Source organism: Euprymna scolopes, chromosome 1 (genome assembly GCF_053919585.1).
Source record: "Euprymna scolopes isolate OS-2025 chromosome 1, ASM5391958v1, whole genome shotgun sequence".
Lineage (NCBI taxonomy): Eukaryota > Metazoa > Mollusca > Cephalopoda > Sepiida > Sepiolidae > Euprymna > Euprymna scolopes.
This window is the reverse complement of record NC_136482.1, coordinates 93534983-93562555: the sequence shown is the minus strand read 5'-3', so window position 1 is coordinate 93562555 and position 27573 is coordinate 93534983. Positions and strand designations below refer to the sequence as shown.

Below are 27573 nucleotides of genomic sequence, written 5' to 3'. Positions count from 1 at the left end.
TTCAGTTGTTTTGTCTCGATAAATTTCACAACATAATGCCTAAAAAATAAAATAAAAATATAGCCGTTCTCAATCATGCATAAAAATTTAAAAAATGGAAAAAAAAAAATCAAAAGAGAAGCAGTTAAACTTATAACCACTGTAAATTTTACCCAAAATTGCCCACTTGTTAAATACAATACCACAGGAATGCTTCCCAGCTTACTGCAGCATGACTTCAACTCTTTAAATAATAGTTTCATGAGAATTAACAAAAAAAAATTGTTTTTTTTTTTTTTTTTTTTTTTTAATAAATTTGATATTTACTGAACAACAAATTTACTGTTTAGTAATTCAACTTTTTTTTTTAATAACATTAAAAATAGCACTAATTTTAGAGGATGGGGAACAATCTTTAGGGTTAAGGTATACTGCCATAAATTCCTCCATTCTAAAATCTATATTTTTATATTAAAAAAAAATATATTGATTCCCATTGCTGAAGTGGACAAGAAAACAATTTTTGGGAAAAGATTAATCATGGTGTTGTAAAAAAAGTGGGAAAGATTTTTTTTTATTATTTAAATCAATTGAGTTTTCATAACCAGAAAGTTTGTTTGCCAGTTATCATGGAAAAAATCCAGGTTCACACATCTTTCTCCATGCAACCTATTGATAACTGAATTTTACATCTCTCCCTCTCACCCATCTTGTTTTCACTCCCACTAATTCTTAGAATTTGTACATTAAATTAATTTGTTTTATCAACCTAAATGGATTTCCTGTCGATGAGCTTATCTTGGACACACATTAATAATTGTGAGGCTAAAATGGATCAATCAAAAGTAATAATAATTAAAACAAATGAAGCATGCATGGTCCCTCGTGAGTGCACAGTGAACAAGGGATAAAAAAATGACAAGTTCAGTAGTTGTCCCCCCCCCCCAAATTAGCCCCGAAAGTCCCCAGATGTCAAATCCAGGTGAAAATGAACAAATGGTGCAGTTTTAGGCCTTAGCATATGTAAATTTGAATTCTGCACCATGCAAAAAAAGAAATGACTAAGTCCACATTGCCCCCCCCCCTCAATTTAGCCCCAAAAGTCCCCAAGGTCTTAACATATTTAAATTTGAGTTCAGCACCATGCAAAACTGCTAAGTAGACATACACAGAAAATTTTGGACAAATATGGTAAAATAGTCCCAATAATGGAGTGTTTTTATTAGCCTTAAAAGAGCCTCTGGGGCACATCCAAGAGTTATCGCGAAGTATAGACAAACAAAATTATATAGAAATCAGTTACAACTTTTCAGAAAGTTTTATAAAATCCAGGCATCAATTTTTTTTAATAAACGCAAAAGTGTCAATTTTAGCCATATTTACCCAAAAGGCACCCCTAGGGGGACAACCGGAGTTTCCTCAGAAAATCCATTCTGTTACTTTTTTACTCATATCATGTTTAATGTTTGTGCAAAATTAAAAAAAATTCCAAGGTGTAGTTATTGAGAAAAGTGCGGACAGATGAATGGACAACCGGACAAGGGTGAATTTACAGGTCCACCCTCCTTTTGTCGGGGAACCAAAAAAAAAAACAAAAAAAAAAACAGTTTTATGAGTTGTTATTTAATTATAATAGAATTTTATTTTATTTTTAGTTAAATATTTGATTCATTTCTAATTTTCTGTCTTATGTCTTGACTATATTTTCAAATTATGTTTGCTTTATCTCACCATAAATCATTTTAATCAAGCAATTAAATGTTGATTCTGGACATTTACTCTGGTACACAAAAAAATCCTCAATCTACTGCCTCATCTATTGTAATAAAATAAATTTTTAACCTGTGATTTTCTATGTTAAGAATGCTTTTGTCTGGTGCCCCGGATTCCTTAAAAGAAAGAAAAAAAAAATTTTTTGTCATAATTTTTTGTTATAATCTCGTGCTATATTTATAGTAATAAAAAGAAATTTTAAAAACGAAAAACTCGAAAATATTGCTTAGTAGTAGTAATAGCCAGTTTGTAGTAAGGTTTTTTTTCTTTCAAAAAGTCACAAACCTAATATAATTTTGAACAAGAGGTTAAAGAAATTAAGACCAAACTTTCTGTACTGTACTGCAACGTTTTTGCTTGAGGTATATCTGATATTGTTTGCAATGTTAGGTGAATTTTGTAGTAAAAATCCAGAATAGTTAACAATAAAAAACTCATGAATAAAGAATAAAAACTAATAATTTATAGAAAAGGCAGTAGAATTCCCTGTAGATTTGTATACTTTTTACATGGGGAAACTAAGATTTTTTTATTTCAAAAATTTTATTTCGATGAAATTGTCCTAGAGATCTTTATATGAATTGTCCAGAAGAGATATTGTACGCTGATGATTTAGTACTTACCTGTGAAACAGTTGGCTTAAGTTAAAGATTCAGAAGAATGCTATGAAAAGTAAAGTCTGAGAGTGAATGTTACCCAAAACCAAAATGATGATCAGTGCTTGTTGTATTGAAAAAAATCCCCAAAAGATGCAAGTTCCTCTTTTCAATTTGTGAAAATAGGGCAATTAAATATTTTATGGTACTTGAGTACACAAGAAGTTTTTTTTGTTTTGTTTTTTTTTTTTTACAAAGGAATCATCTCTTATCAAGGCTCAGAGGCCACTTGAGGATAAGGGTTAATGAGTGTATAGTAATCAATGGAAAAATGTCATAGTAATCATTTGTAGTAGAAATTTAGTAAATTGGATTACTTAAGGGGACGGCTCATCAAGAACTTGTTCACATTGGATTTGAAGACGACCATATTGTAGTCAGTTGGAAAGCAGGAAAACAGAGCAGAGTTCTACAGGCGTACTGTTCTAAGAAAGAAGCTTTGTTCATGGAATCTACGTTTGGGTTTAGACACAGATAAAGAGTGAGGGAAATTATTGATAGCAGTTTCAGCTAGATGAATGCTTTTTTGTGAAAGCCAGGACAGGGGGAACCATAGATTGAAGCTCATATGAGCACTTGCCATGAAAATAACGCTAAAACAGGGACAGGCTCGCAACGTCTCTTCTGTGAGAAAGAGGTTGCACAGAAGAGAAAAGGGCACCTCTCACTAGGCCACAAAATTTATTTTGAACTTTGTCAAGGCAGGATAAACTGCTTATAGCAGCTCCTGCCCAGATGTAGCAACAGTACTCCATTTTTGGACATACATGACTTTTGTACATATAAGGGAATGCATCCACATTGAGATATCTACTGGAGCAGTAGAATGATCCAACCATTTTTCCAGCAACCTTGGCAACGTATTTGATGTACATGTTCCATCTCAGATCAGGAATAAAGGTCAGACCTAGAAGCTTATCAAAACATGGAGCCTCCCCAAGATGAGAGCTATTCATTTCAATTGATGCCAGATGGGAATTAGAGCGTTGATGATGGAAAGATAGAAGCTTGATTTTAGATGCATTAAAAGTAACCAGCCACCTCTTTTCTCATTGCACCACATGATTAAGATCAGAGGAGAGAGAATCAGGGGGAACTTCGTCGTTTACTGCCTTTGAAGTGTTGCCATAGATGGTAGTGTTGTCAGCATAAATGTCTACAAATGATCTTAGGATGTGATTTGGGAGATCATTAATGTTGATCAGGAAGAGAGTTGAGCCCAGGATGGAGTCCTGAGGGACTCCAGCATTAATACTGTGTGCTTCGATTTCTGCCCATCAACCACTACTCTTATGAACCTATCAGAGAGAAATGATTTAATAATTTAAAAGCTATTTCCAGCTATCATAGCTGGAGATTTTGTAGAGTAGACCTTTATGCTATACTCTATCAAGGGCAATTGCTTTAGAAAGGAAGCCTCAATCAAGAGATTCGCTAATCCTATGAAATAACTGTTACCCCATCTGCTGTAGATCTAGCAGAACAGAAGCCATGTTGCATGTCACTGAGGAGGTTATTTTTGATGAGGTGGCTAACTACTTCTTGTGAAAATACTTGTAGGTGTAGAGAGCATAAACAATCTTTGTACAAGAAGTGTAAGACAATGGAAATGAATGAGAACTTCGATGTGAACAAATTATATTTGGATAGAGAAGTTATTGAGGTTGTTTTTTTTTTGGTTTTGTTTTTTTTTTACAAGGGAGTCACCACTTATCATGGCTTGAAGGCGACTCAAAGATAAGGGTTAATGAATATAAGGTGGTAGTTTATAGTTAATAGAGTAGATTGGATAGAATTTAGATTATTTAAGGGAACGCCCAAACAATAACTTAGCCGTGTGAGGGAGTCACAATATTTTTCTCAGTGATGGTCACAAAGTATGTGTTCAATTTAGTAGAACTTATAATTGAAAACTGATCCTCGATGATATAAGTCATAAAGTGTAAACCATGGAATTCAGAGGTGTGGGTCGATTTCCTAAACGTTCGCCTTTTTTATTAATAATTTTTGTAACCAACTTTTTGAAATTACATGTAATTGCCTAAAAGAGGAAAAATCTCATTTTTGGAGGTAGGAAGCATGAATTAGCATGAGGGGGTCTTTTAGTTTTGTTCTACTGCAATGCATCTTAAACCAAGCTTCTATCTTCACGTCATCAACGCTCTGATGCCCAGCTGTCATCAATTGAAATGAATGGCTCTTGTTTTGGGGAGGCTTCATGTTTTGACAAGCTACCGGGCTTGACTTCACTCTCGATCTGAAATAGAACATGTATATCAAATCCATTGCCAAGGTCGCTGGAAACATGGTGGGATCCTTCTACCGCTCCAGTAGATATCTCACTCCTGATGCAATTCTCTACCTATATAAAAGCCAGGTACAGCCAATGATGGAGTATTGTTGCCACATCTGGGCAGGAGCTGCTAGAAGCAGCTTATCCTGCCGTGACAGAGTTCAAAATAAACTTCATAGCTTTTCTCTTCCCTGCAACCTCTTTCCCACAGAAGAGATGTTTGCAAGCCTGTCTCTGCTTTATCATTGTTTTCATGGCAAGTGCTCATCTGAACTTGAATCTATGGTCCTCTCTTGCCAGACTTTCATGAAAAACACTCGTCTAGCCAAAACCACTATCAACAATTTCCCAAACTCTTTATCTGTGCCTAAACCTAAACATAGATTTCATGAACAAAACTTCTTTCTTGGAACAGCACACCTATGGAATTCTCTTCAGTTTTCCTGCTTTCCAGCTGACTACAATCTGATTGTCTTCAAGTCCAACATAAACAAGTTCTTGATGAACAATCCCCCTAAGTAATCCAATTTATAAAATTCCCATTACTTATTATGTTTACTACACTATAATCACAATGACTAATGTATACCCATTAACCCTTATCCTCGAGTGGCCTCCGGGCTTTGATAAGTGACGGAATGGTTAATTGTAGATATAGACCGTTTCATACCCTCAAAAAAGTTCCAGAAAAAACCTAATAGCCAGCTGTGGTTCTCTCCAGAAAGTGCTACTGCCATTATGCACAGAAATCACTTTTTCCATTGCTTCCAACATAATAGATGTACTGAGACTAAAGCTGATTTCAGGACTGCCAGCAACTACTATAAAAAAGTAATAAAGAACACAAGAGAGTTGTATGCTCAGTCCGTTAAGTCCAAAGTAGCTGAGCAGTGGCTTGGTTCCCACCAGTTTTGGCAAATTGCAAACAGAATCCTAAATAGAAGTGTATGCTCTATCCTAACTATCATCAATGAACCTGAGGTAATCTCGTCAGCACCAAACAAAGACAAACTCTTTGCCAAGAACTTTGCAGCTAATTCTACCCTTTGCGACCAAGACCGCCAACCCCCAATATTTCCTCCTGTATCAGAAAACACGCTATGTGATATACAAATATCTGTATGTGATGTTGCCAACCTTGATTCCAGTAAAGCAACCGGCCCTGACGGTATTCCTATTATAGTACTCAAAAAACTTCAACCAGAACTAATGCTCATACTTACAAAACTGTTTAAGCGTTGTCCATCACCCTGGAAAAATCTCATCAGTATGCCCTGTATTTAAGAATTCAGGTGATCGCTCATCTCCCTCTCAGTACAGGCCAATAAGTCTCCTGTGCAACATGAGTAAGTTGCTGGAATCTGTGTTAAATAGAGAAGTAATCAACTATCTCAACAAAAATAACCTTCTATGGTTTCCGTTCTGCTAGATCTACAGTAGATGTGCTTACAGTTATATCGCATAGGATTAGCGAATCTCTCAAGAGAGGTTACTTTTCTAGGACAATTACTTTTCACATATCAAAGGTCTTTGATAGAGTATGGCATAAAGGTTTACTTCACAAGATCTCTAGCTACGGTATAGCTGGAAATGTGTTCTCAATTATTAAATCATTTCTCTCTGATAGATTCATAAAAGTAGTGGTTGATGGGAAGAAATCAGAAGCTCACAGTATTAATGTTGGAGTTCCTCAGGGGTCCATCCGAGACCCAACTCTCTTCCTGATCTACATTAATGATCTTCCAAATCACATTCTTACATCATCCATAGACATTTATGCTGATGACACTACTATCTATGGTAGCATATCTAAGGCTGTAAACGACCAAGTTCTCTCCGATTCTTTTTTTTCTGATCTTGAGCAAGTGGTACTATGGAGAAAAAGGTGACTTGTTACTTTTAATGCATCTAAAACCAAGCTTTTATCTTTACATCATCAACGCTCTGATACCCATCTGACATCAATTGAAATGAATGGCTCGTCTTGGGGAGGCCTCATATTTTGACAAGCTTCTAGGTCTGACCTTTATTCCTGATTTGAGATGGAACACATACATTGTCTGTTGCCAAGGCTGCTGGAAAAAATGGTGGGTACCTTCTATCGATCCAGTAGATATCTCACTGCTTATGCAATTCTCTATCTATATAAGAGCCAGGTATGGCCAACTATGGAGTACTGTTGCCACATCTGGGCAGGAGCTGCTAGAAAGGACTTATCCTGCCTTGATAGAGTTCAAAATAGACTTTGTAGCCTCGTAGGGGATGTCCTTTTCTCTTCCTTGCAACCTCTTTCTCACAGAAGAGAGGTTGCAAGTTTGTCTCTGCTTTATCGTTATTTTCATGGCAAATGCTCGACTGAGCTCCAATCTATGGTCCTCCCTCACTAAATTTTCACAAGAAACACTCATCTAGCAGAAAACACTGTCAATAATTCCCCCCACTCTTTATCTGTGCCTAAACCTAAATGTAGATTCTATGAACAAAGCTTCTTTCTTAGAACTGCACGCCTATGGAATTGTCTTCCATTTTCCTGCTTTCCAGCTGACTGCAATATAGTTGTTTTCAAGTCTAACGTAAATAAGTTTTTGATGAGCCGTTCCATATAAGTTAACAAATTTACCGAATTTCCATTAGTAACAATTACTATATTGTCTAATTTTCTACTGTACACTCTTTAACCCTTATCTTTAAGTGGCCTCTTGGTCTTGATAAGTGGTGCTACTAGATACGGGCAAAATGAATGCCGATGCTCAAAATGTATAAACATTTTGACCCTTCCCTTTACTTAAAAATTCACCAAAAAATCAGGAAATTAACCAATTTTAAAGAAATTATCAATATTTATCAAATAATGATTGCGGAATATAATTAACTAATTATTTTTATTCAAATCTGAGCGGAAATGTATTATTTTGTTTAAACAAAAAATACTTCTACTAAAGTTATGGTTTCAGCATAACATAATTTTTTATATAATCTCGAACAATAATTAAAATAAAAATTAATTTAAAAACAGGAACATAAAAAATAATTAAATTAAAAAATGATAAAAATTGATACAAACGTTCAGAATAGGAATGTATGGATGCACGTCTGGGGTGTGGGGGGGGGGAGAAATCTGACACCCCTACCTTTTTTTACTATCATGACTTCATTTTGAAACAGCGTTTCGATTGGCTGAAATTTTGGGCCTCCTTATAATCGTGTTTACAAAATTTTATTTTGTTGCGTTTTTGGCGAACGGTAAATTACTTGCTTTTTGAGGGTTATTTTTGCACAAACAAGGTGTTTATTTATTTATTTAATTCAATATCTTAGGACTTTACTTTACTAATTATCTTTGAAATAGACCCAGAAAACTAATATTTATCATTTAAAGAATTTTTACAATGAATTTATTTAACTTCAAAATTTAGCTGAATTGGTTAGCTCGCCGTGAAAACATTTTTCACGTGTACAAATATTTTTTTCCTTTAGGAAATTAACTTTATTCTCTAATCTTTCAAATACAATCAAAAAGTAGTCGGAAACCTACAAAAACATTATGATAAATCGGCTTTCAAAACTAGGTCCCCTATTTTTGCCCGCACCTAGGTGATACCTATGCTTAAAAAAATTGAAAACTGGTCCCCGACGATATGTCATAAAGTGTAAATTGTGGAATTCAGAGGTGGTGGTCAATTTCCTAAACGTCCAGCTTTTGTAATAATTTTTGCCACCAACTTTTTGAAATTACATGTAATCGCCTAAAAGAAGTAAAATCTCATTTTTGGAGGTAGGAAGCGTGAATTAGTATGAGAGGGGGGGTTAGCCTTGTTCTACTGCAAGAACTTAGACACCAGGGTCGGAAAGTCAAATTGGGTTGCAGAGCTCAAAAAATACTTACTTCAAATGTTTTTCTCGTTACATGAAAATTATTTTTGAATTCAAAATCTGTTAGCTGTCGTACATGAAAAGAAGACGCCATTTCAATTTGTCGAATTGACAAATTCGCCGAATTTGTTTTAGCAGTCAAATTATTTGTTTTTGTTTCCTCGGACTTCTTATCTCCAGAAGAAGATGCCTCTTTACTTTTGGTGTTCTTTAAAGCCGCAACAGCTCCTGCAGTCGACGAAATAATTAAGGATAGAGATTCGAATACGGATCGATTACATATGAAATCATCGTTATCATCTTCAATGTCTTCATTTTGCAGGAGAATTGTCTCCATATTAATAACAAAGATAAGAAGTTGGCCTCGTAAAGTAAATGTTATTGTTTATTTCCTTCGTTACTGCCAACCGGTGAATGATGTAGAATGTGAAAAACAAAACACTAAAAATGAAATAAATTTGTCCAAGGTATATTTTTGGTGAAAGATATTAGTGTTTATGCTATTCTTTCTTAGACAGAATATTCAAGTTATATTTTTTACGGTATCTTTTTTTTTTTATCAAATTGTTAGGTGAAAGTACAGAATAGTTACAAATCGCCCTCCTCCTCCACATGTTAAAAATGGGTTTCTTAATAATGGCCTTATTATTTCTGCACGGTCTATATTCTGCATGAATACCCTTTTTAATAGATATATTTTTAGATTTCGAAACAACCTTTTGTTTTATTAAAGATTTAGGATTAAATTAAACCGAATTGTACGTTATTAGTGCAACCCTCTGACACCGCTTGGGCCAAGCGGTGTCACCCGAAAATGTCTACATTACATTTTTTGTGTTCATTTGGAGCGGTGGTAACTGTTTCTTTAAAAGTTTATTATTGAATTAGCATGGTTATCCGGCATTGCCCGGGAGTGGCGGTGTTATAAGTATTTTACTGTTATCAATCATATATGTCATGGTAACATATATTGGGTGGGTATCAAACCGTATTTTGTATAATTTTTTCGTAAATTTTTAGATTGAGATTAGGTCCACCCACCTCCACAATTTTCTTGTAAATGACGACTTATGTAGGTTTTCGACTATGCTGAATACGTAAATCGCATTGAAATTTTGCAGAAATAAGTAGTTATCGAAATATAAAAAGTTGTATTATGCATTGTATTCTTTGGCAGCCATCTTTTTTACGCGCGTGCTGTGTCAGTCATAGATGAGTAGATTTGTTTATGGCGCACGCGCGTAAAAAAGATAGCCGCCAAAGAATGCAATGCATAATACAACTTTTTAATCTCGATAACTACTTATTTCTGCAAATTTTCAATGCGATTTTCGTATTCAGCATAGTCGAAAACTCACACAAGTCATTTAAAAGAAAATTGTGGAGGTGGGCCTAATCTGAAAATTTACCAATTTTTTTTTTAGTTTTAACTAATTTTTCCAAACTTCACATATTTAACAGTCAGTTCGCCGCCATTTGTCTTGTTCACATATATCGACAAAGACTATATGATTTTTTAACCAATTAAACGTTTTAAAGTGAGTAAAACCACTAAAAACTTTTCCAGGTGGGTAGAAGAGTAACATCTTGCTTTTGATAATATTTATTTGCAATATTTTTTAATTTTTGACCACTTTTACGTACCTCTGTAGTGTAATACAAACCCATAAAAACACACTTAAAAAATTAATTACCTCTCTCTCTCTCTCTCTCTCTTCATGTATATACACAAAATGTGGCACAAGACCGAATCATAATTCACTCCATGAAAATTTTAGCATAAAAAAAAACAAATGATATATATATATATATATATATATATATATATATACACACACACACACACACACATGATATGGGGAGTTGGGGATCAAAATTTTATACAAAACTAATGGAATATATACAATGAAAAAATTGTTTGTTAGTAAAAACAAAACAAAAACACTAATAGTGGTGCCGAATAAGTAGTTTTGTCAGTTGAAAAGGATGTAGGTCTCCATGAAAACTAACTTTATTTAAACACAGTGAAAGTAGGCCTACATCACCAACAAAATAGCTGATCCGTCACCTAATTGGGGTCAGGAATGGGGATTATCAAACCAAGAAAAGGAGACAAAACAAAACACAAAAAAAACGAGGAGGGATAGAGAAAAACTAAAAAGGGAGCCTTATGACGACATACATACTTTAGCTAAGTTAAATTAAGGAAAAATACCTAACACTAACCTACTCTGGCCTAAACGGTCTGATATAGTGTCGATGTTCATTTGGGAACCTCAAAATTCTCCGTATAAGTCACGTTCAAATACCACTTAAGATTAGCTCCATTCACTCGGCACAGATACAAAACTTTCATCCATCTTTTGTTGAAGTTTACCGGAGAGAGTTTCACCTTCTCCAGCCTAATATGCATTTTCAAGCTGTATTTGAAAATGGGGACAAGCTAGGGAGCAGTAAAGGTCTCTTCTCTGTAAACCTCCTTCTGTCATGTTGATCAAATCATGCCTCTCATAACTGCTAGCAAGCAAAGAAAAACATAGCGTTCTTTTTTCTGTTGGTACCCAGTTACAGTATGGGGAAACCAAATCCAGTACAAAAAAACGTCCATTCAGCATGTGGACTGTAAAGCCTTCAACTAAATCACACAACGGTCGAATGATAACACAGTGGAAGAAAGCATGATTGAGGTCTTCCTCCCAGTCTCCGCATCGGACACAACTAGGTGTCTCTACCAAACCTGCTGCGTAAAGTGTTTTGCTGACTCAGAGGGCATTACAAATTACCAGCCAGGTGAATGATGCCTCATAATTATCGAAACAGCTCAGCCCAGGCACCCAAGGCCATATCAAGCAACGCTCCTCATTCGTAAAACCGAATGCCTCAATCTTTTGATCTCAAAACGATCCACTCATCATAACCCTATATAGTGCCTTACAGGACAACACTCAGGTGTCAGGCAGACTTTCTTTCACTCATTGAAGAAACCTCAAGAACTGTCAACACTTTTGATAAAAGGAGCACTTGTTTCAGGGCAACCTCTGTGCCTCCCCCTCAGCTGAGTGCACATTTTTTAAAGCCAAAAAGGCTTTCTTAGTGTCTTCTTTCCAGAAGCCACTGTTTCACTCACAAGGTGTACACATTCGGTCCAAGTATATCAGCCTAAGCGTGTGCCGACGAATTTCAACACTAGGCATACTGAGACTGCCCTCAGATGGATGTAGGCAACAGACCTCCAGGCTAACCATGTCTTCCTTTCTGCGCCATAAGAATGTGAAAAGAGCATGCACCAGTGAGGTCTCTAGGAATGGAAGCCCTGATAGATGGTAAAGGATGAGGGGGTAAATGTGCGAATTACAGACCTCTGCTCGATCTTTCAATGTTAAATTTCTCAAGGACCACAAATGGGATGTGACCTTGACCACTTCCAATACTTTCGACCAATTTTTTTCCAACTGGAGGTTGGGGGCCAAACCAGATGCTGAGTACCTTGCAAGGCTCATCAATCCAGTCAAAGGGCCTCTGGAGGGGTAGCCTCCTCTAGGAACCAATGTGTAAGCCAACAGACTTATTACAGTTGATTTTGGTCCCTGTTACTTATTCATACCGTCTTATTTCTATGTTGACAACTCTAGTCTCAGCACTGCTTGTGACAAGCACAGTTATGCCATTGACATAGGTGGTATACTTTACCAGGATAAAACCATCAAATCAAGTAATCCTGCGAGAGACTTACCCTAAGCTTGCACAGAAAGGGCTCTAATGCAAGCACATATAGCATTGATGAAATCGGACAACCCTGATAAATAGTCCTGAATAAATTGAAAGGTTTCAATCTCATACCATTCACGTATACCATAACAACAGGGTTTGTATACAGGAGGTAAATCCAGGAGTTAAACTGAGAACCAAATCCAGCTGAAGAAAGAACAGCCTCTAGGTAACGATGATTGACCCTATCGAATGCTTTGGATTGATCTAAATTGATCAATGCGGTTTCTGTATTGACTTTTCCTATGATCAAGCATATTATGTGCAAATTATCTTGAATCATCCGGCCTTTTACAGAACAAGTCTGTTCAGGACTTATTAGCCGATGCAAGACAAGTTGCAGACAATTTGCTATGATCTTGGCCAAAATCTCTAACTCTGTGTTTAACATCCTTAAGAGCCGGAAATTATCTAACCTCCTATTTAATGATCCTCCTGGTGAAATACTGAGATATAGACCCGTTCCTAAACCAGGAGTTAAGAATTACAGCCAGCAAACGGACAAAAATGGGCAATAGTCTCAAATATAATTCGTAGGGGAGATCATTGATTCCAGTTCTGTTCAGCCCAACCTATTTCAGGGCCTTCAAAACTTCTTCCTCTTTTCTACAACCTTCGCACTTAGCCACTTTAGTCGCCTCAAGACGAGAAAAATCGGCTAAATAGGTGTTAAACTGCTCCATAGTCAAACCGAGCTCCCCGGTGAAAAGATCTTGAAAATGAGAACGAAAACCCTCTAAAATCCAGTTGTTTGTGATCACGGTTCATCTGTCCAGCAATGTGACACTGGCGATGTGTCAATCAGTAGACCATCGACGCTCTTCCATACACAGTGAAGCGGCCATGTTTGTTACCTTGTTAGGCACTCTTTTTAACCTAGCCCTAACTACGTTTCTCTTTCTCTGGTCCTCCCTGTTATCCAAGGAGTCCAGCTCAGCCTTAATTATAGTATAACTACTACTATCTCTTTCCTCCACCACTTGTTCTAATTTAGATTCTAGTGTCACTTTCACTGCCCTAGAACTAAGAGTGACTATAATTGGCAATGAAGAACCTAATAACTTTTTAAAGATGTCCCCACCACTTATTCCCAATTATAGCCCCCGACAGTTCCCTCTGTATAGTTAATATAAACTGTTCCCGGAAGTCCTTCAAGTCAAACAATGACGTCTTGAACTTCCAATACCCAGCCATCCTAGGTTTAAAACTATCAAAGTTTACCCAAACCTGGAGGAGTCTGTGATCCAAGTAAACTATATTGTGGAAACTTGGACAATCTAAAAATCCTACGTCAACTCACCTAACTAAGAACTGATCGATGTAACTTGAGAGTTGCACCAGATCGGAGTTGCGTCTACATGTCCAAGTCCATACTATGTCCCCGGGATTTTTATTTTAAAATTTGTTAACAAGATCAAACTTGTCGATAAAATCTCAAAATGCTTTAATATCTTAGTTCTGGTTAGTAGCCCTTAAGGACTTAACCCTGCAATTTAAATTGGGATCCAGGACCGCATTCCAGTCTCCCACTAAAACTATCTGATGAGAAGAATTCATGAAGGGCTTTATCCACTGAAAAAAGGAAACCAGCTCGGTATGATTATTAAGCACATAGACCACAATAAATAGTAATTCCACATCCTTTACAGTAACATCCAGCATGCACAGTTTTCCTTCAGGATCTGCACATACTTGGACACATGACGCATTAAGCATACGCTTAATTAATCAGGAGACACGCCTTGAGTGGGAATCAAAATGTGTTGAATAGAGCTGCAAGTCTCTAAGCAGCACACTCTGATAATCACTAGAAATAAAGTGGATCTCCTGCAAACAACATATATCCACTCTGAGGCATTAAAAGTTGCATGCAACACAAAATCTATGAGAGGCTCAGCATTTAAACTAGCTGATCTCAAGGCCATTGTGATAATTATGGTTGAGATCCCTGAACGAACATTGATGGTGTCAGGACACTAACGGCTATCCCCAAAAAACCAGTGGTCATCTCTCATTGATGATGCTCCCATCCGGGGACAGACTACCGATGTCTAAGGGGAATGTTAGCTTTATAGCTCTATATAACAAAGGATTGAGTTTGATAGGGACCCATCCAATGCATTGTTTTCTCATTTCGACTAAGTCGGCATCATTCAAATAGGCAGCTTGAGGATATATGTTAAAAGCTGAATTTGCCTCCTCCAGCATGGTCCAAACTCCTTTTGCCTCCAAACGATTTCTAACCACAGTTAATAATCTTTTAACAGATTTGAAATTTTCTGGATTAGTAACATCTTTTTTGTTTACTGTTTTGAACGTGAGGTGACTTCTGTAGTCTTTCTTAGTATGCGATTTCATTAGTGATTTTTGGTCTGAATGTTTTTGCCTGTGAAAAATAGTTTTTTTTTCTTGACTCATTATTGATTGAAGGGCTTCCTTGACGCGTTTTTTCCAATGTTGTAGCTGGGGGAAGAGGTGATGAGGGAGAGGTATGTCGGTTTTCATTGGGGAAGGGGAGAGTATTTTTTGGTGTGTCGCAGGGAGAACTGAATGGTGACGGTTTTGGGGTTTTATTCTTTTTAGATGGGAAACCAAAGGGAGTCAATTTGGAGTCCCTATTTGGGAGGGAAGAATTTGTGGGAGAGGGAGCTTTAAAAGGGGAGCGTTTTTCTTTTGGGGGAGTTACAGGCAGAGATAGTGGGGGAAACTGTTGATAACTATTGTAGCTAGACGAGTGTTTTTTTGTATGAAAGTAGATGTAGAAATCACTGAACAGAAGCCAGATTGCGTGTCGCTGAGTAGGTTGTTTTTGCTGAGGTGGTTGATAATTTCTTTATTTAACATAGATTCATGGCACTTAGTCATGGCACACAGACGATTAATTGGTCTGTACTGAAATGCAGAAGGCTGATCTCCACTATTTTGAAATATTGAGCAAATTAATGAGGTTTTTCAAGCTGTTGGGAAGCATTTCTTGTTTATGCATCGATTGAACAGTTCTGCAAGAATGGGTGCTAGTTCTAGATGCAGTATTTTGAGTACTATAACTGGAATATTGTTCAGTTGCTTTGCAAGTATCAAGGTGCTTGATGAGTGTGGCAATATCACGAACAGATATGTGGATGTCATTCAAATTATTTTCAGTCTTGGGAAAAAAAATTCAGGAGGTAGAAGGCCCTGATTACATAAGGTTGAGATAACTGCAAAGTTCTTGGCAGAAAGCTTAGATTTATCAAATGCTGATGAAATTACCACAGGTTTGTTAATGATGCTCGGAATGGAGAACATGCATCTATTTAGGATTTGCCAAAACTTATGGAGTTCAAGCCTTTGTTCTACTTTGGACTTGATGGACTCAGCATACGACATTCTCGCATTTTTTATCACCTTTTGCAGTGATTGCTGGCAGTTCTATAGGTGACTTTAGTTTTAAAACATCTATTACGTTCAAAGCAATTATAGTAGTGGTTTCTGTGTGCAATGGCAGCAGCACATTTAGGAGTGTACCAAGGTTGGCTGTTTGGTTTCTCTTGGATCTTTTTAGAGAATATGTAGTTTAACACACAATGTTTAACCTGCAAGCAATTGAAGCAGTAGTTTCTGTGAGCACGTAATTATGTAATAATGTTTTCACTTGAAAAAAGAGCAGTTCTAATTCTTTCTTCTTTTATTTGTGAAAACACATCGTCAGCTCTCCTCAATGCATGCATTATATAATCATTTGATATTATTTATCTTGTTTATTAAATGTTTGATATTATTTCTTATCTTATTTATTAAATGTTATAAAAGTACTCATCTTTATCTTCAACTTGCTCATGCCGTTTTACATATTCTTAGCCCTTCATTAAATGAATGTTAATTTTTAGTGCTATTTTAGCCATCCTTCTACTTTGTTATATCAAGAGACCACTATTCCATATCATAATGCAAGACCCTAATCCTACATCAACTTATTAGCATCTATAATAATGGCGAGACTTTTTCTTTCTACTTTAATGATGATATAGAATAATGATACAACGGTGGTTTATAAAAATGATATAATGATGCTTCCTTCCTGTAAGACATTAACAGCAAGATCTCGTCTTACTACCACTGCTACAATGAAAATTCTTTCCTTCTGCAGTGTACTTAAAACCAAACAAAATTTTCATGACAATTTCTTTCCAAGAATTTCCTATATAATGGAACACGTTATCACAGTACTGCTTCCTTGCAGAATATGGCATGGTTATCTTCAAATACTTGTCGAGCTATTCTCTTAAGTAATCAAAGTTTGTTCATTCCATCAATCGTTTTCAACCCTCTCATATTCATCATCATCATTGATAACACATCCACTTCATTAACTCTTACCCTTGAGTGGCTTTTGACCTTGTTCAGTTGTGATTCATTAGTGAAATAAAAATTATTTTTCTGTCAAGAATAAGGTATAAGGGCCTGATTATGATCTCTGATGAATTTTAATTGTAATGGATTGTATGTTGTAATTAATAAGATCCACTCTCTCCATCAAACAAGTGATGTCTATAGCAGTTTGTCATTTGTTAAAGACGCTAATGGTTGCAGGTGTAATTTCCAAGTTTTCTTTTTCCTTAGACTGTGTTCTATCCAAGCTTGAGAATGGAGTCTAACTTATCATTTCATACACAGCTTTCTGGAGTAGAGGTTCATACCATTGCTCAACTCAAGGGTATCAGTGCAAGTAACTCAATATCACCAACAAAACACTAAGTCTAAAATCCACACCAGAAAACATTACACCAACTTCATTTCATCCTATGTAATACTAGCTGTATCTACTTAGCGAGCATGTAGTGAACTCATTTTAGTTTTTAATTTTTATTTGTTTCCACTTTTTTAAACCCAAGGTAGACAACCTCTATTATATTCTTCAATTTAAAATTAGTTATCCTTCTTGCTGATTTTTATTTTTAGGTTATTACTTAAAAACGTCTCATATTAGCAGTCTCCTATGATGGACTAATTAATTTTTTAAATAAATTGTAGCTAAATACATTATATTGTCAATAAAATGATACAACAATAATGAATGAAAAGTAGCTAATTAAAAACAATGTTTGCTTGTCAGCTAAAATGCTAGTTGGGTCTGATTTTGAAAATCAAACAAAATAACTTTATATATTAAGATTCATGTGATATCGTTACAAAGTGTAAACCTGAGGGAGAGAGGTAGATGGAATCAAATATGCAATATGCAGAGTTCAAATCCTCAAGGATCTAGTGTGGTCATTTATTTACTAATATTTTGGAGAAAATTAAAAATCCACAATTTCCTTCTAGTTATAGGTAAAATGTGTCATGTTGAAATTAGTATAAATTCCAAAAATTATGAAAAATGATCCATTAGAAGATGTGGTGGATGTATTTCTAACAAAAAAAAATCATCCACAATTACATTCTGTTTAAAAATTAAACCCTTAATTTAAGCCAATTTAAATCGAAAATCAGCCAGTTTGACATATTGAATTGGTTGCACAACTCTTCTACATTAAAACATACAATAAAACTTAATAATTTAATAAATTCTATTTTTACTTGTAATTGTTTTTCTACCGGCTCATTTTTCTTAATTATTGGAATTTATACTAATTTTGCCATGACGTGTAAGTAATTAATAATGTTTTCACCTGAAATGCATTTGTTTATAAAAGATCATCAATGTAAACTAGTACTGAAACGTGTGTTCAATGAATTGCATATAATAAATTATTTACAATAGGCATGATGCTTCAGTTGAACATTGTGGCTCAACCTTTACAGCCACAGCGCAAAATAAGGTGAGATTGCAAACCATATTGATCACACTTGCGTTACTTTCTGCTGCCTCCAAAGTAGATTATAGCTTTGACAAGTGACATTAAGAAAATAAAAGATATACCAAGTGCTAATACACACAATACTGTAGCTGTGTGTGTTTAACATAGTGCGTATGAGCGCATGTGAAAAAATCAGCAACAGCTTATGATAGTTGATGAGCAAAAATATTAGCAGCAGCAGCTGCCTTAGCACATATGCAAATTAAGCAAGCGTGCATGTGCTGACGTCATGAGATGAAGGAGAAAAAAAGGCAGATAAAAGGACAGCACATGGTTGGGCAAAGGAAGTGATTGGATGTGTGCTGACTCTTGTGCGGCAAGAGAGAAAATGTGTCATATGGTTGAAAAATTGGAAAGACAAGTGATGACAAAGACACATGCGGGAAAGAGGACCTTGACAGACATGTTCGATCCATAAATTATATTTTGAAACAGTGAAATGTGTTGTCAGAAATTACTGGAATAAATGTCTTTCTTTGTTTGTTTGTTCCTGCGATGGTACCAGATAATGTGTAGGTCCGAGTAGTTGAAATATAATTACATATGAAACCTGACTAACCCCTGTACAAAACTCTTCAAACAGTTAAGATATACTACCAAAGACATAGCACATGCATCCACCTCTCTGACCAAATTCTAAACTGTATTAACTGTGCTAGATGCTATTAGTAGCATCATGGAGATTTTTTTTTCTTTTAAAAAAGAAACTACGCTGATCATGCATAGTTTTTGACAACCTGAGGAGGAATTCATCAGTAAACTCATGAGTCCTAAATGTATCAGCTGGATGAAAGAAATGCGAAGGCGGGGAACTGAAGACATGCATTAAAATATTGAAGACAGACAATAACCCTTATCCACGAGTGGCTTCCGGGCCTTGGTATGTGGTGACTACCTTATAAAAAAAAAAAAAAAAAATGATCTGGTAGCTGGTCCCTACATTTTTGTTATTCATTGCTGGAACTAAGAATGGCTGAAATATGCTGAGGATTCAGTTACAGAACTGCTTTGGCATGATAAATTCATTTGTACCTGGTCTAACTCACCCCAGGTGAATACTGTTACAAGTTATTATGCCTAAGCATCAAATAGCTTAAAAAAAAAAGTTGCTATGCTGTAAAATAAACGAGAAAGCGGAACTACAATTTTCAAGCATTTACTTTAATGTTTTCTGTATTTGAATCCATTAAAAGTTATCTTAACAAATAGCAGATTTGTAATTGTGATAAAGAACTAAAAGTTAGTGAGTTTACTTATTAAAGTAAGAGTAATAATTACTGTTATTTAGGAGTAATTGTTGTCATCATTAATGTTTGCACATCTCACGATGAAACATAAAATCCTTTCACTGGGTAATTAAATTTTACGGTGACGGTGTGCATTTTTTCTTTTTTCATCAAATTTAAAATTGATTTTTTTTCCTGCTTTTAGTAAGCATGTTTTCACCTCGTCACCTCGGTGGTCACTTCAGAAATGGAGAAAGAGGAAGTGTACTCTGAGTCACACCTCTTATACTGGTGCCTACATGGCTAATCAATAAATGTTTGCCCGTCTCACGATCATGTGATCTGGGACTCTCTGCTTAAAAAAAAAAAAAAAGTGAACCAAACACTTTTTTAATATTATTTTTAATTTAATTGCAAGAAATCAAGAATTAAAATATATGAATCTTGCAAAATTACGATGTCATAAATATATACAATTACAAAATAATTTTATTTGTTATAAGGATTTAAAAATATTAAACAGATGTAACAAATAACCTTAATATATAAATCCAATTCACATTGAATATTGAGAAAATATATCTATTGTATTATATGCTTTATCATCAACAACAAAAATAGATTTTTACATAGATAATTCCATCAAAATTATTTCCAGATATATACGAAACATAAAAAATTATAACATTGAAGAGCAAAACTAAATAGCTATAAAAAATAAGAAATAAATCAAATTTATATTTAGCATTTTAAAAATTCTCTATTACACACTTTACCATCGTAAATATTAGTTTGTAACAACAAAACTACTACCACCCCCCTCCGCAATATAAACAATTTTTGTGAAATGGTAAATTTTGGCACATTACTTATGGAAAAACGGTTAATTAAACTGCAGAACCACCTGTTACTAGAATACCCGCACCCACTAAAAAGAACAAAAAACATAAAAATATTTTTGGTGGTTATGTTTTTGCAAACCACTCATGAAAACTTTTTTTAGATCAATCAAAAAGCATTAAAACTACGTAAGACAAAAAAAAAAAAATAAAAATAAATAAACCACATTTTTTTCAAAAACTTTATTTTAAATGACCACTTAAAGATTCCTACGCGATATGATAAGACACCCCACTAAGCCCGTTCGCACGCGAACATATCATGTAAGAAAAACACTACCGAAGGCAGTGAAATGGCACAAAATAATCCCAAGGTTTAGGGGTTCATACCATACAAACGGAAAATTTGCAGCGGGTTTGATTATCAGATTTGGTGCCAGCGACCTCGAATACCCCTAAAAAAAAAAAAAAAATTAGAGTGGTCGGTGTTCTGTTGTGGCATAAGGTAACATTTACCGACAGAAGTATCCTATCATGGACATAATATTTCTTGACCAGGAGAGGTGTACACACATATGGCCTTTCTATTTCTTTGATCATTGGAAGTTGTACACACAGACAAACACACACACAAACACTACTACTTTATATAAAAATATATATATATATATATGTATGTTTTTTATTATTACAACCTTTATTCTTTATACCTCTTTATATATATATATATATATATATATATATATATATATATATATATATATATATGTGTGTGTGTATATATATACACACACACTCACACATATGACCTTTATATAGATATACTAGTATACCAGCCGGCATTGCCCGATCATAAAATACACTTAAATATGATATTTTGATTAATGCAGATTTCATATTTATTATATTATATTATATTAGACCCAATGTATAGCAATGATTTCAAAAGTTTTTAAAAAAATGACTCATGCGTCACCAAGAGTCTAAACCAAAGCATTTAGCTTATGATTTACTTTTCCTTTGACGTCAATACCTGAGCTATTAAGACACGTTTGCTGCAAGACTAAAAATTAGAACATGAACTAATAGCTATTATGTTATGCATGCATATTCGTAATGCCGTTGTTCGACCTTCACCTGACAAATTCCATTTTTTTTTTTTTAATTTTCACACTTTTGCACCGATTTTCCTTAGCAAAAACCCAATTATAAAGTCTTGCATGGGTTCGAATACCCTACTATTAAGTTTCATGTTTGTAGATCAAAAACTGACAGAGGAGTTTGGTAGGCGAAATTTTTTAAACAAATCTATATACTCATACATAAATATATATAGAAAGAGGTTTGTGTTTACCATAACCATTTTATGCAAATATAAACCAAGTAGAATATTTGCATGAATATAATTACACGTAATAGTTAACTAAAGATAATCATCCCATTAGAAAACAGAAAAAACTAATATGGAATTAATTTAAATGAATGTTTAAAAGAATATGCAAATTAGCTAGATCTTTTGTAGATGAATGCAATTTCACAACCCATATATAATAAAGTTGTATTTTCTTTTTAAATAAAAAGAAAAATGGGTTTTTAATAATGAATATCGATACACACAAAAAAAATTATAGGAGTATAAATACACATACATAAGTGACCTTGTATGTGTGTCTCTGTGCAAAATGGTTTCTACAAAACTCTTCTGCCAATTTTTGGTCTACAAACTTAAAACTTGATATACATGGGATTTGGACCTGTGGAACAAATCTGGGTGATAATGCACTTAGTGATACTATTTTTTAAATCATATTTCCAAGTTTAATTAAAGTTTTATATGTTTTTTTATTCAACTGTAAGATTAAAGTACAGAATAGGTACAAAACACCCTCCCTTCCCCATGTTAAGAATGGCGTTTTAAATAAAAACGTTATTATTTCAGCACGGATCAATAAGTGCATGAGTACCTAAATCTGATTTGATTTTTAGCTTAAAAAGTCAAGCCGTCAAAATTGAAAAGAATAAAACTTGGCAGACATGAGTCAACTTAATATGCTCTTCTATGTATGCGCAAATGTAGATTCATAGATTTTACAATGTTATTTTATAAGTTTTTATATCCAGAAGGGCATACTAATGAATGACGGTAACAAATAAGGCCGAAGAGCTTTGGTTTTGATTCTAGCTGATGGCACAAAGCCCATATATACATTAGTCTGGCTACCTATCTCTATTTATATATGTGTGTGCGTGTGTGTGTGTGTGTGTGGAGTAACATTTGGTCATGATTTGAAGTGACCTGGCTTTGGGTTTCGAATCTTGGTATGGATACACTTACTATGTCTAGCCACACTGAAGAATTGTGACATGATGAAACAACTGCTTGTAGATAACTATGTATGTGTGTACGTACATAACACACACACACACACATTCTGATAACAAGATTTAGAATATTTGTTTAAAAACTGTATAAGAGTTAATTTCTAAAAAAAAAAAAAATAATAATAATAATTTTGCATTAGCTTTCTTAAAGAATTATAAATTTTTTTTAAAGAATTCTATTATTTTGGGCCACATATTTTCTTGCGCACGTGCTTGGGGTGCTGGAGTACCTCCAAACCTTATAGCATGTCCATAAACAGAAGCATAGCAGTTGTGAGTTACCGGGGTGTATGGAGGTTCAATGATGTGACCCGTGTCTGGGTACACAACTAATTCAATATCAGATCGCTTTGATGTTGGATGGCGTTGTATCCATTTTTCATAATTATCAGGTGTTAATATTGTATCATCGTCTCCAACTAAAAGCATAATCTTCGTTTTGGAGGATGCAGGAATCGTAAAAACCTTTGTTTCGTCTAATGTCCAAGGGTTCGTATATAGGTCTGCGTGTTGCTCATCTTTTATAAATGTAGAGTACTTAATGTCTACTGATGGGACGACTTTTCCATTATGCGTGATGCCACGTAGAAAAAAAGCAGCGGGTCCGCTAATACTGACAGCAGCTTTCACCTTTGGGCAATGTGCAGCTAGATAAAGTGAAAGTGTTCCCCCGAGTGAACTGCCTAAGATGCCGATGCCGTTGTTGTTGCTGCCCATGACAGAAGGGTGGGTTAGAAGCCAATCGACAGCTTTTTCAAAATATTCAAAATCGATATCAAAATAAGTAATTGAAAGATCTTTATACTTGAAGTAAGGAAGGCTTAATGTTATAAACCCTCGGTTAGCTAGAAGTGCTGCACGTGATTCTACCAGCCCTCCATTGGAGCCGTACATATCGATGACAGCGGGGAGACTTCTACCGGTTCCTTTTTCTTCGCGTACGGGTATAAATAATGATCCATAAATCCCTGCTTCATCTACGGTTATTTTTTTTACGTTAGGCTTTTTGTATAATCTTTGAATTTCAGTATGAGCGAGTGGCTTATGCTCTAATCGCCACAGACTCTCACTTGATACGTGTTGAGGAAAAACCGCTAAGTCATAAAGTAGTGGCGTTGTAGCATCGTATTTTACTAATCTCGCATACTTTCGTTGGTGGGGATTTTGGACCATGCTCCAAAATAAACCCATTGGTTCTACACCTGTATAGGTGCCATTTAGAGACGGGTCACGACTTAAGTCCACACAACCATCACCAGAAGCTTTGAACTGGCCATATGCTCCGAAGGTAATCTGTTTTTTAGATTCAGTCGATGTTGTCGTAGCCATCACTGTAATCTCCTGGAAGGGGCTCAAACCGACCACATTCACTGATAAACTCTCATCAACCAAAGAAATCTTTTTGTTAACAATTAATTTCACATGACCACGACTGTACGATTTCCAACCTAAAGAAAATAAATTCTTCACCGGATCGCGAGAAAAACAATACAACCACATTGTGCGAGGAGAAAATAGGGAAAACGGTGTTAGAGATTTTACAGACATGTTGAATACTGAATACTGCGAACGTAAAAACGATATATTTTATTTATTTATTTATTTTTTTTTTTGTTTGTTTGAGATAACAAAGGTCGAAATCTGGGAACAATGTGGTAAAGAATTTATGTATGAATATTCAGGACGAAAACTCAATTAGATAAACTAAGATTATTGACTTGGAAATGCGATTTAAAAAATAGCGCGGATTAGTAAGTGACTGCATTAGCACAAATGAAACAATTGGGCACTTGTACAGTTTAATAACGACATTAAAAAAATGAAAATATCGAGAGAAAAAAAAAAGAAAAGAAAAGGTTATATTGTACGTATCCGTTTTAAACTGAAGATCTCCGGAAAAAAAATTCACTTAATTTGATCGAGTAGTTTTTTTTTTTTTTGTATTGTTTTTTAGATTAGGTTCACCTCCACAATTTTCTTTTAAATGACGACTTAGATAGGTTTTCGACTATGCTGAATACGAAAATCGCATTGAAATTTTGCAGAAATAATTAGTTATCGAGATATAAACAGTTGTATTATGCATTGTATTCTTTGGCGGCCATCTTTTTTACGCGCGTTTAGCAGTGACAGATTCTTTGGGGAAATCGCCATTGCAAATTTGACTCCCCTAAGACAAAACTGCGAATAAAATATTAAAAAAAACTCGTAATTTTTATTTTTAAAGTGGTTTGTTTATTTTCTTTATGGAATATACTTCCAAAATAAACTATTAAAGTTGTTTCAAACATAATAAAAATATTATTTCTTATTTGTTAAAAAACAGTGTTGACAAAATATCCGCTCGCGGTGATTGAATACGCGGACATTTTGTCTACACGGTCTTTTAACAAATAAAAAATATTTTTATTATGTTTTAAATAACTTTAATAGTTTATTTTCGAAGTATATTCCATAAAGAAAATAAACAATCCATTTTAAAAACAAAAATTACGAGTTTTTTTATATTTTATTCGCAGTTTTTTGTTGGGGGGGTGTAAAAAATTCTGCCAAAATTCTGACACTGCACTACTAGCAGTAGTGCACTCAGTGCAGTGTCAGTCATAGATGAGTAGATTTGTTTATGGCGCGCGTACGCGCATAAAAAAGATGGCCGTCAAAGAATACAATGCATAATACAACTTTTTATATCTCGATAACTACTTATTTCTGTAAAGTTTCATTGCGATTTTCGTATTCAGCATAGTCGAAAATCATCTTGGATTTTTAAAAATTTTTGTTTGGATGTTAGAAACGTCACGAGGAAATAACTCCATCTAAAGCGCCGAGACTCCCTCCCCATCTTTAATAGTAGCTTTTCTTCCTAAAAATCGAACCTTTTGCTCGGTATTATAAAAAATTGTTTTTTCGCTGTAAGACGAAAATTACTTGATGAAATTAAGTGATTTTTTTTTTTTTATTTGAGAACTTCGTTCCATAACGGATACGTACAATTTAAACTTTTTTTTCGATATCTTTATTTTTTAATGGGTACTGGTAGCGGTTTTAGTTCCATGCCGAAGACTATAAAAAAAAACTGAGTTCTCCCTCTCCCTACGCATGCGCAAAGAACATGTTTTAGTTGCCATAGTAACTAAATGATCATGAATGTTTATCGACTTTTTTTATAAGTTTTACTGTTTATGAATATTGAAATAAATGAAATTACTACACATTTATTAGTAATAAAAAAATTTTTATATTTACATTTTATAGTTACATTTTTTTTAAATGAAAAGAAAAAGTCGATAAAAGTGAAACATAAACAGTAAAACGTCATCATTTAAAAAGAAAATGCTATTAAAAAAGCAAAAAGCCGATAAAAGTGAGAAAACATGTTCTTTGCGCATGCATAGGGAGAGGGAGAACTCAGGTTTTTTTTATGGTGTTCGGCATGGAACTAAAACCGCTACCAGTACCTTTTAATGTCTTGATTAAACTGTACAAGTATCAACAATTGTAGAATGTTATAACCAGAATATAATCCTTATTATAAATAAAATGCTAAACTGCTGACTTTTTATTTCTGTCACCAATTGAAGATAATGATAATGAAAATAAATGTTTTTAATATTTATTTACACAAGAAATATTTCGACGGGGTCGGTAATCCAATGATTGCAATCTAAAGCATCTCTAATCGTAATAATTACGATTGCAAGCCTAAATTATTTTTTTAAAAATACAGTTCTAAAATTTCTCAAAAACAATATATCTAGAAACTAGCGGGGGTACCCGGCGTTGCCCGAGTGTTTGTTTCCGGGACGGGGGGGGGGTAAAAAATGTTATGGTAGGTAAGTAGGAAGGATCAAATCCGGAGTCATGAATAAAAGTAAGAAAATAAAGTGTGAAAAAAAACAAAAAAAAAAAAAACATCTGCAACGTTAACAGTTCGGCCACCAAGAAAAGTCCATTCCAGTTGTTTAGGAAAAAAAAAGAAAAAAAGAAGAAAACGACTACGGTAGGTCGGCGCGAACGTGAAAATATAATGTAAATTGTCCAGCACGCTAACCACTACGCCACAGAGCACTGCAGCTTAGTTTAGTGATTTTAAATAACTTCACATGAAAGAACTACGAAGCCAAACCGGTGTTCTCTTCTCAACTGTTCCTTGTGAACGATCCCCAAACGGTGTTAAGTGGTGGCAGGGGAAGGAGGAATTTATTAGAGAGAAAATATTTTACCACTTCCATTGATCTTAACCGATTTTGGCCGTGACTTCTCAGCAGAAAAAGTATAGAAATCTAAGATTATCGAGGAATTTGAGAAATAATAAGCCTATAACACACCTCAGATATTGTTCTGCCGTTTGTGCATATTATATTTGCATGAAATATCCTGATTTTTAATCCTATTAAGGTCAAAATCAGACAGGAAAAAATGAGTTCATTTTATTTATATAGAAGATAGAGAAGAAGAAGAGATGAGATTCTACTATTTTGGCGTAACGGAAAAAGGACCGTCCCGATGAAAGTAAAAACCGGTGTGGGGTCAAAATGTCTCATCAGCCTAAAAATGTTCCGCCATCAGACCACGACGAACCCCCCCCCCCCCCCATGTAAACAGAACTTTTGTGAAAAATTAAACAGTTCTTCTGCTCGGTGTATGTCGGCGCGTTACTTACGAAAAACGCTAAATGGCGAGGGAGGGGGGCGTTACTTATGGAAAAACAGTAAATTAAACTGCAGAAGCACCTGCTAAGTGTTGCACAAGTTCTATAATTGAATAACTACCCACCCCCCCGCAAAAAAAATCGAAAAATAAAAATGTTTTTGTATACCTCTCGTGAAAACTTCATTTTTTAGATCAATTAAAAAGCATCAACAACTACGTAACAGAAAAATTAACTACATTTCTTGGATTTTTAAAACTTTCTTGTTATTTTAAATGTCTGCTAAAAAT

At 34.8% G+C, this 27573-nt stretch overlaps 1 protein-coding gene across 1 annotated transcript; it reads right to left on the bottom strand.

Moving 5' to 3' along the window:
* Positions 1–19882: 19882 nt before the first annotated feature.
* On the bottom strand, positions 19883–26032 carry LOC145248817 (acyl-coenzyme A thioesterase 1-like). The gene has a single exon (XM_080110542.1). The coding sequence runs from the start codon at positions 24178–24180 to the stop codon at positions 22786–22788; it is 1395 nt and encodes a 464-aa protein (XP_079966668.1). The 5' UTR covers positions 24181–26032; the 3' UTR covers positions 19883–22785.
* Positions 26033–27573: the final 1541 nt, after the last annotated feature.

Coding starts and splice junctions, on each gene's coding strand:
- LOC145248817 (XM_080110542.1), bottom strand. CDS start 24,180: ATGTCTGTAAAATCTCTAACACCGTTTTCCCTATTTTCTCCTCGCACA.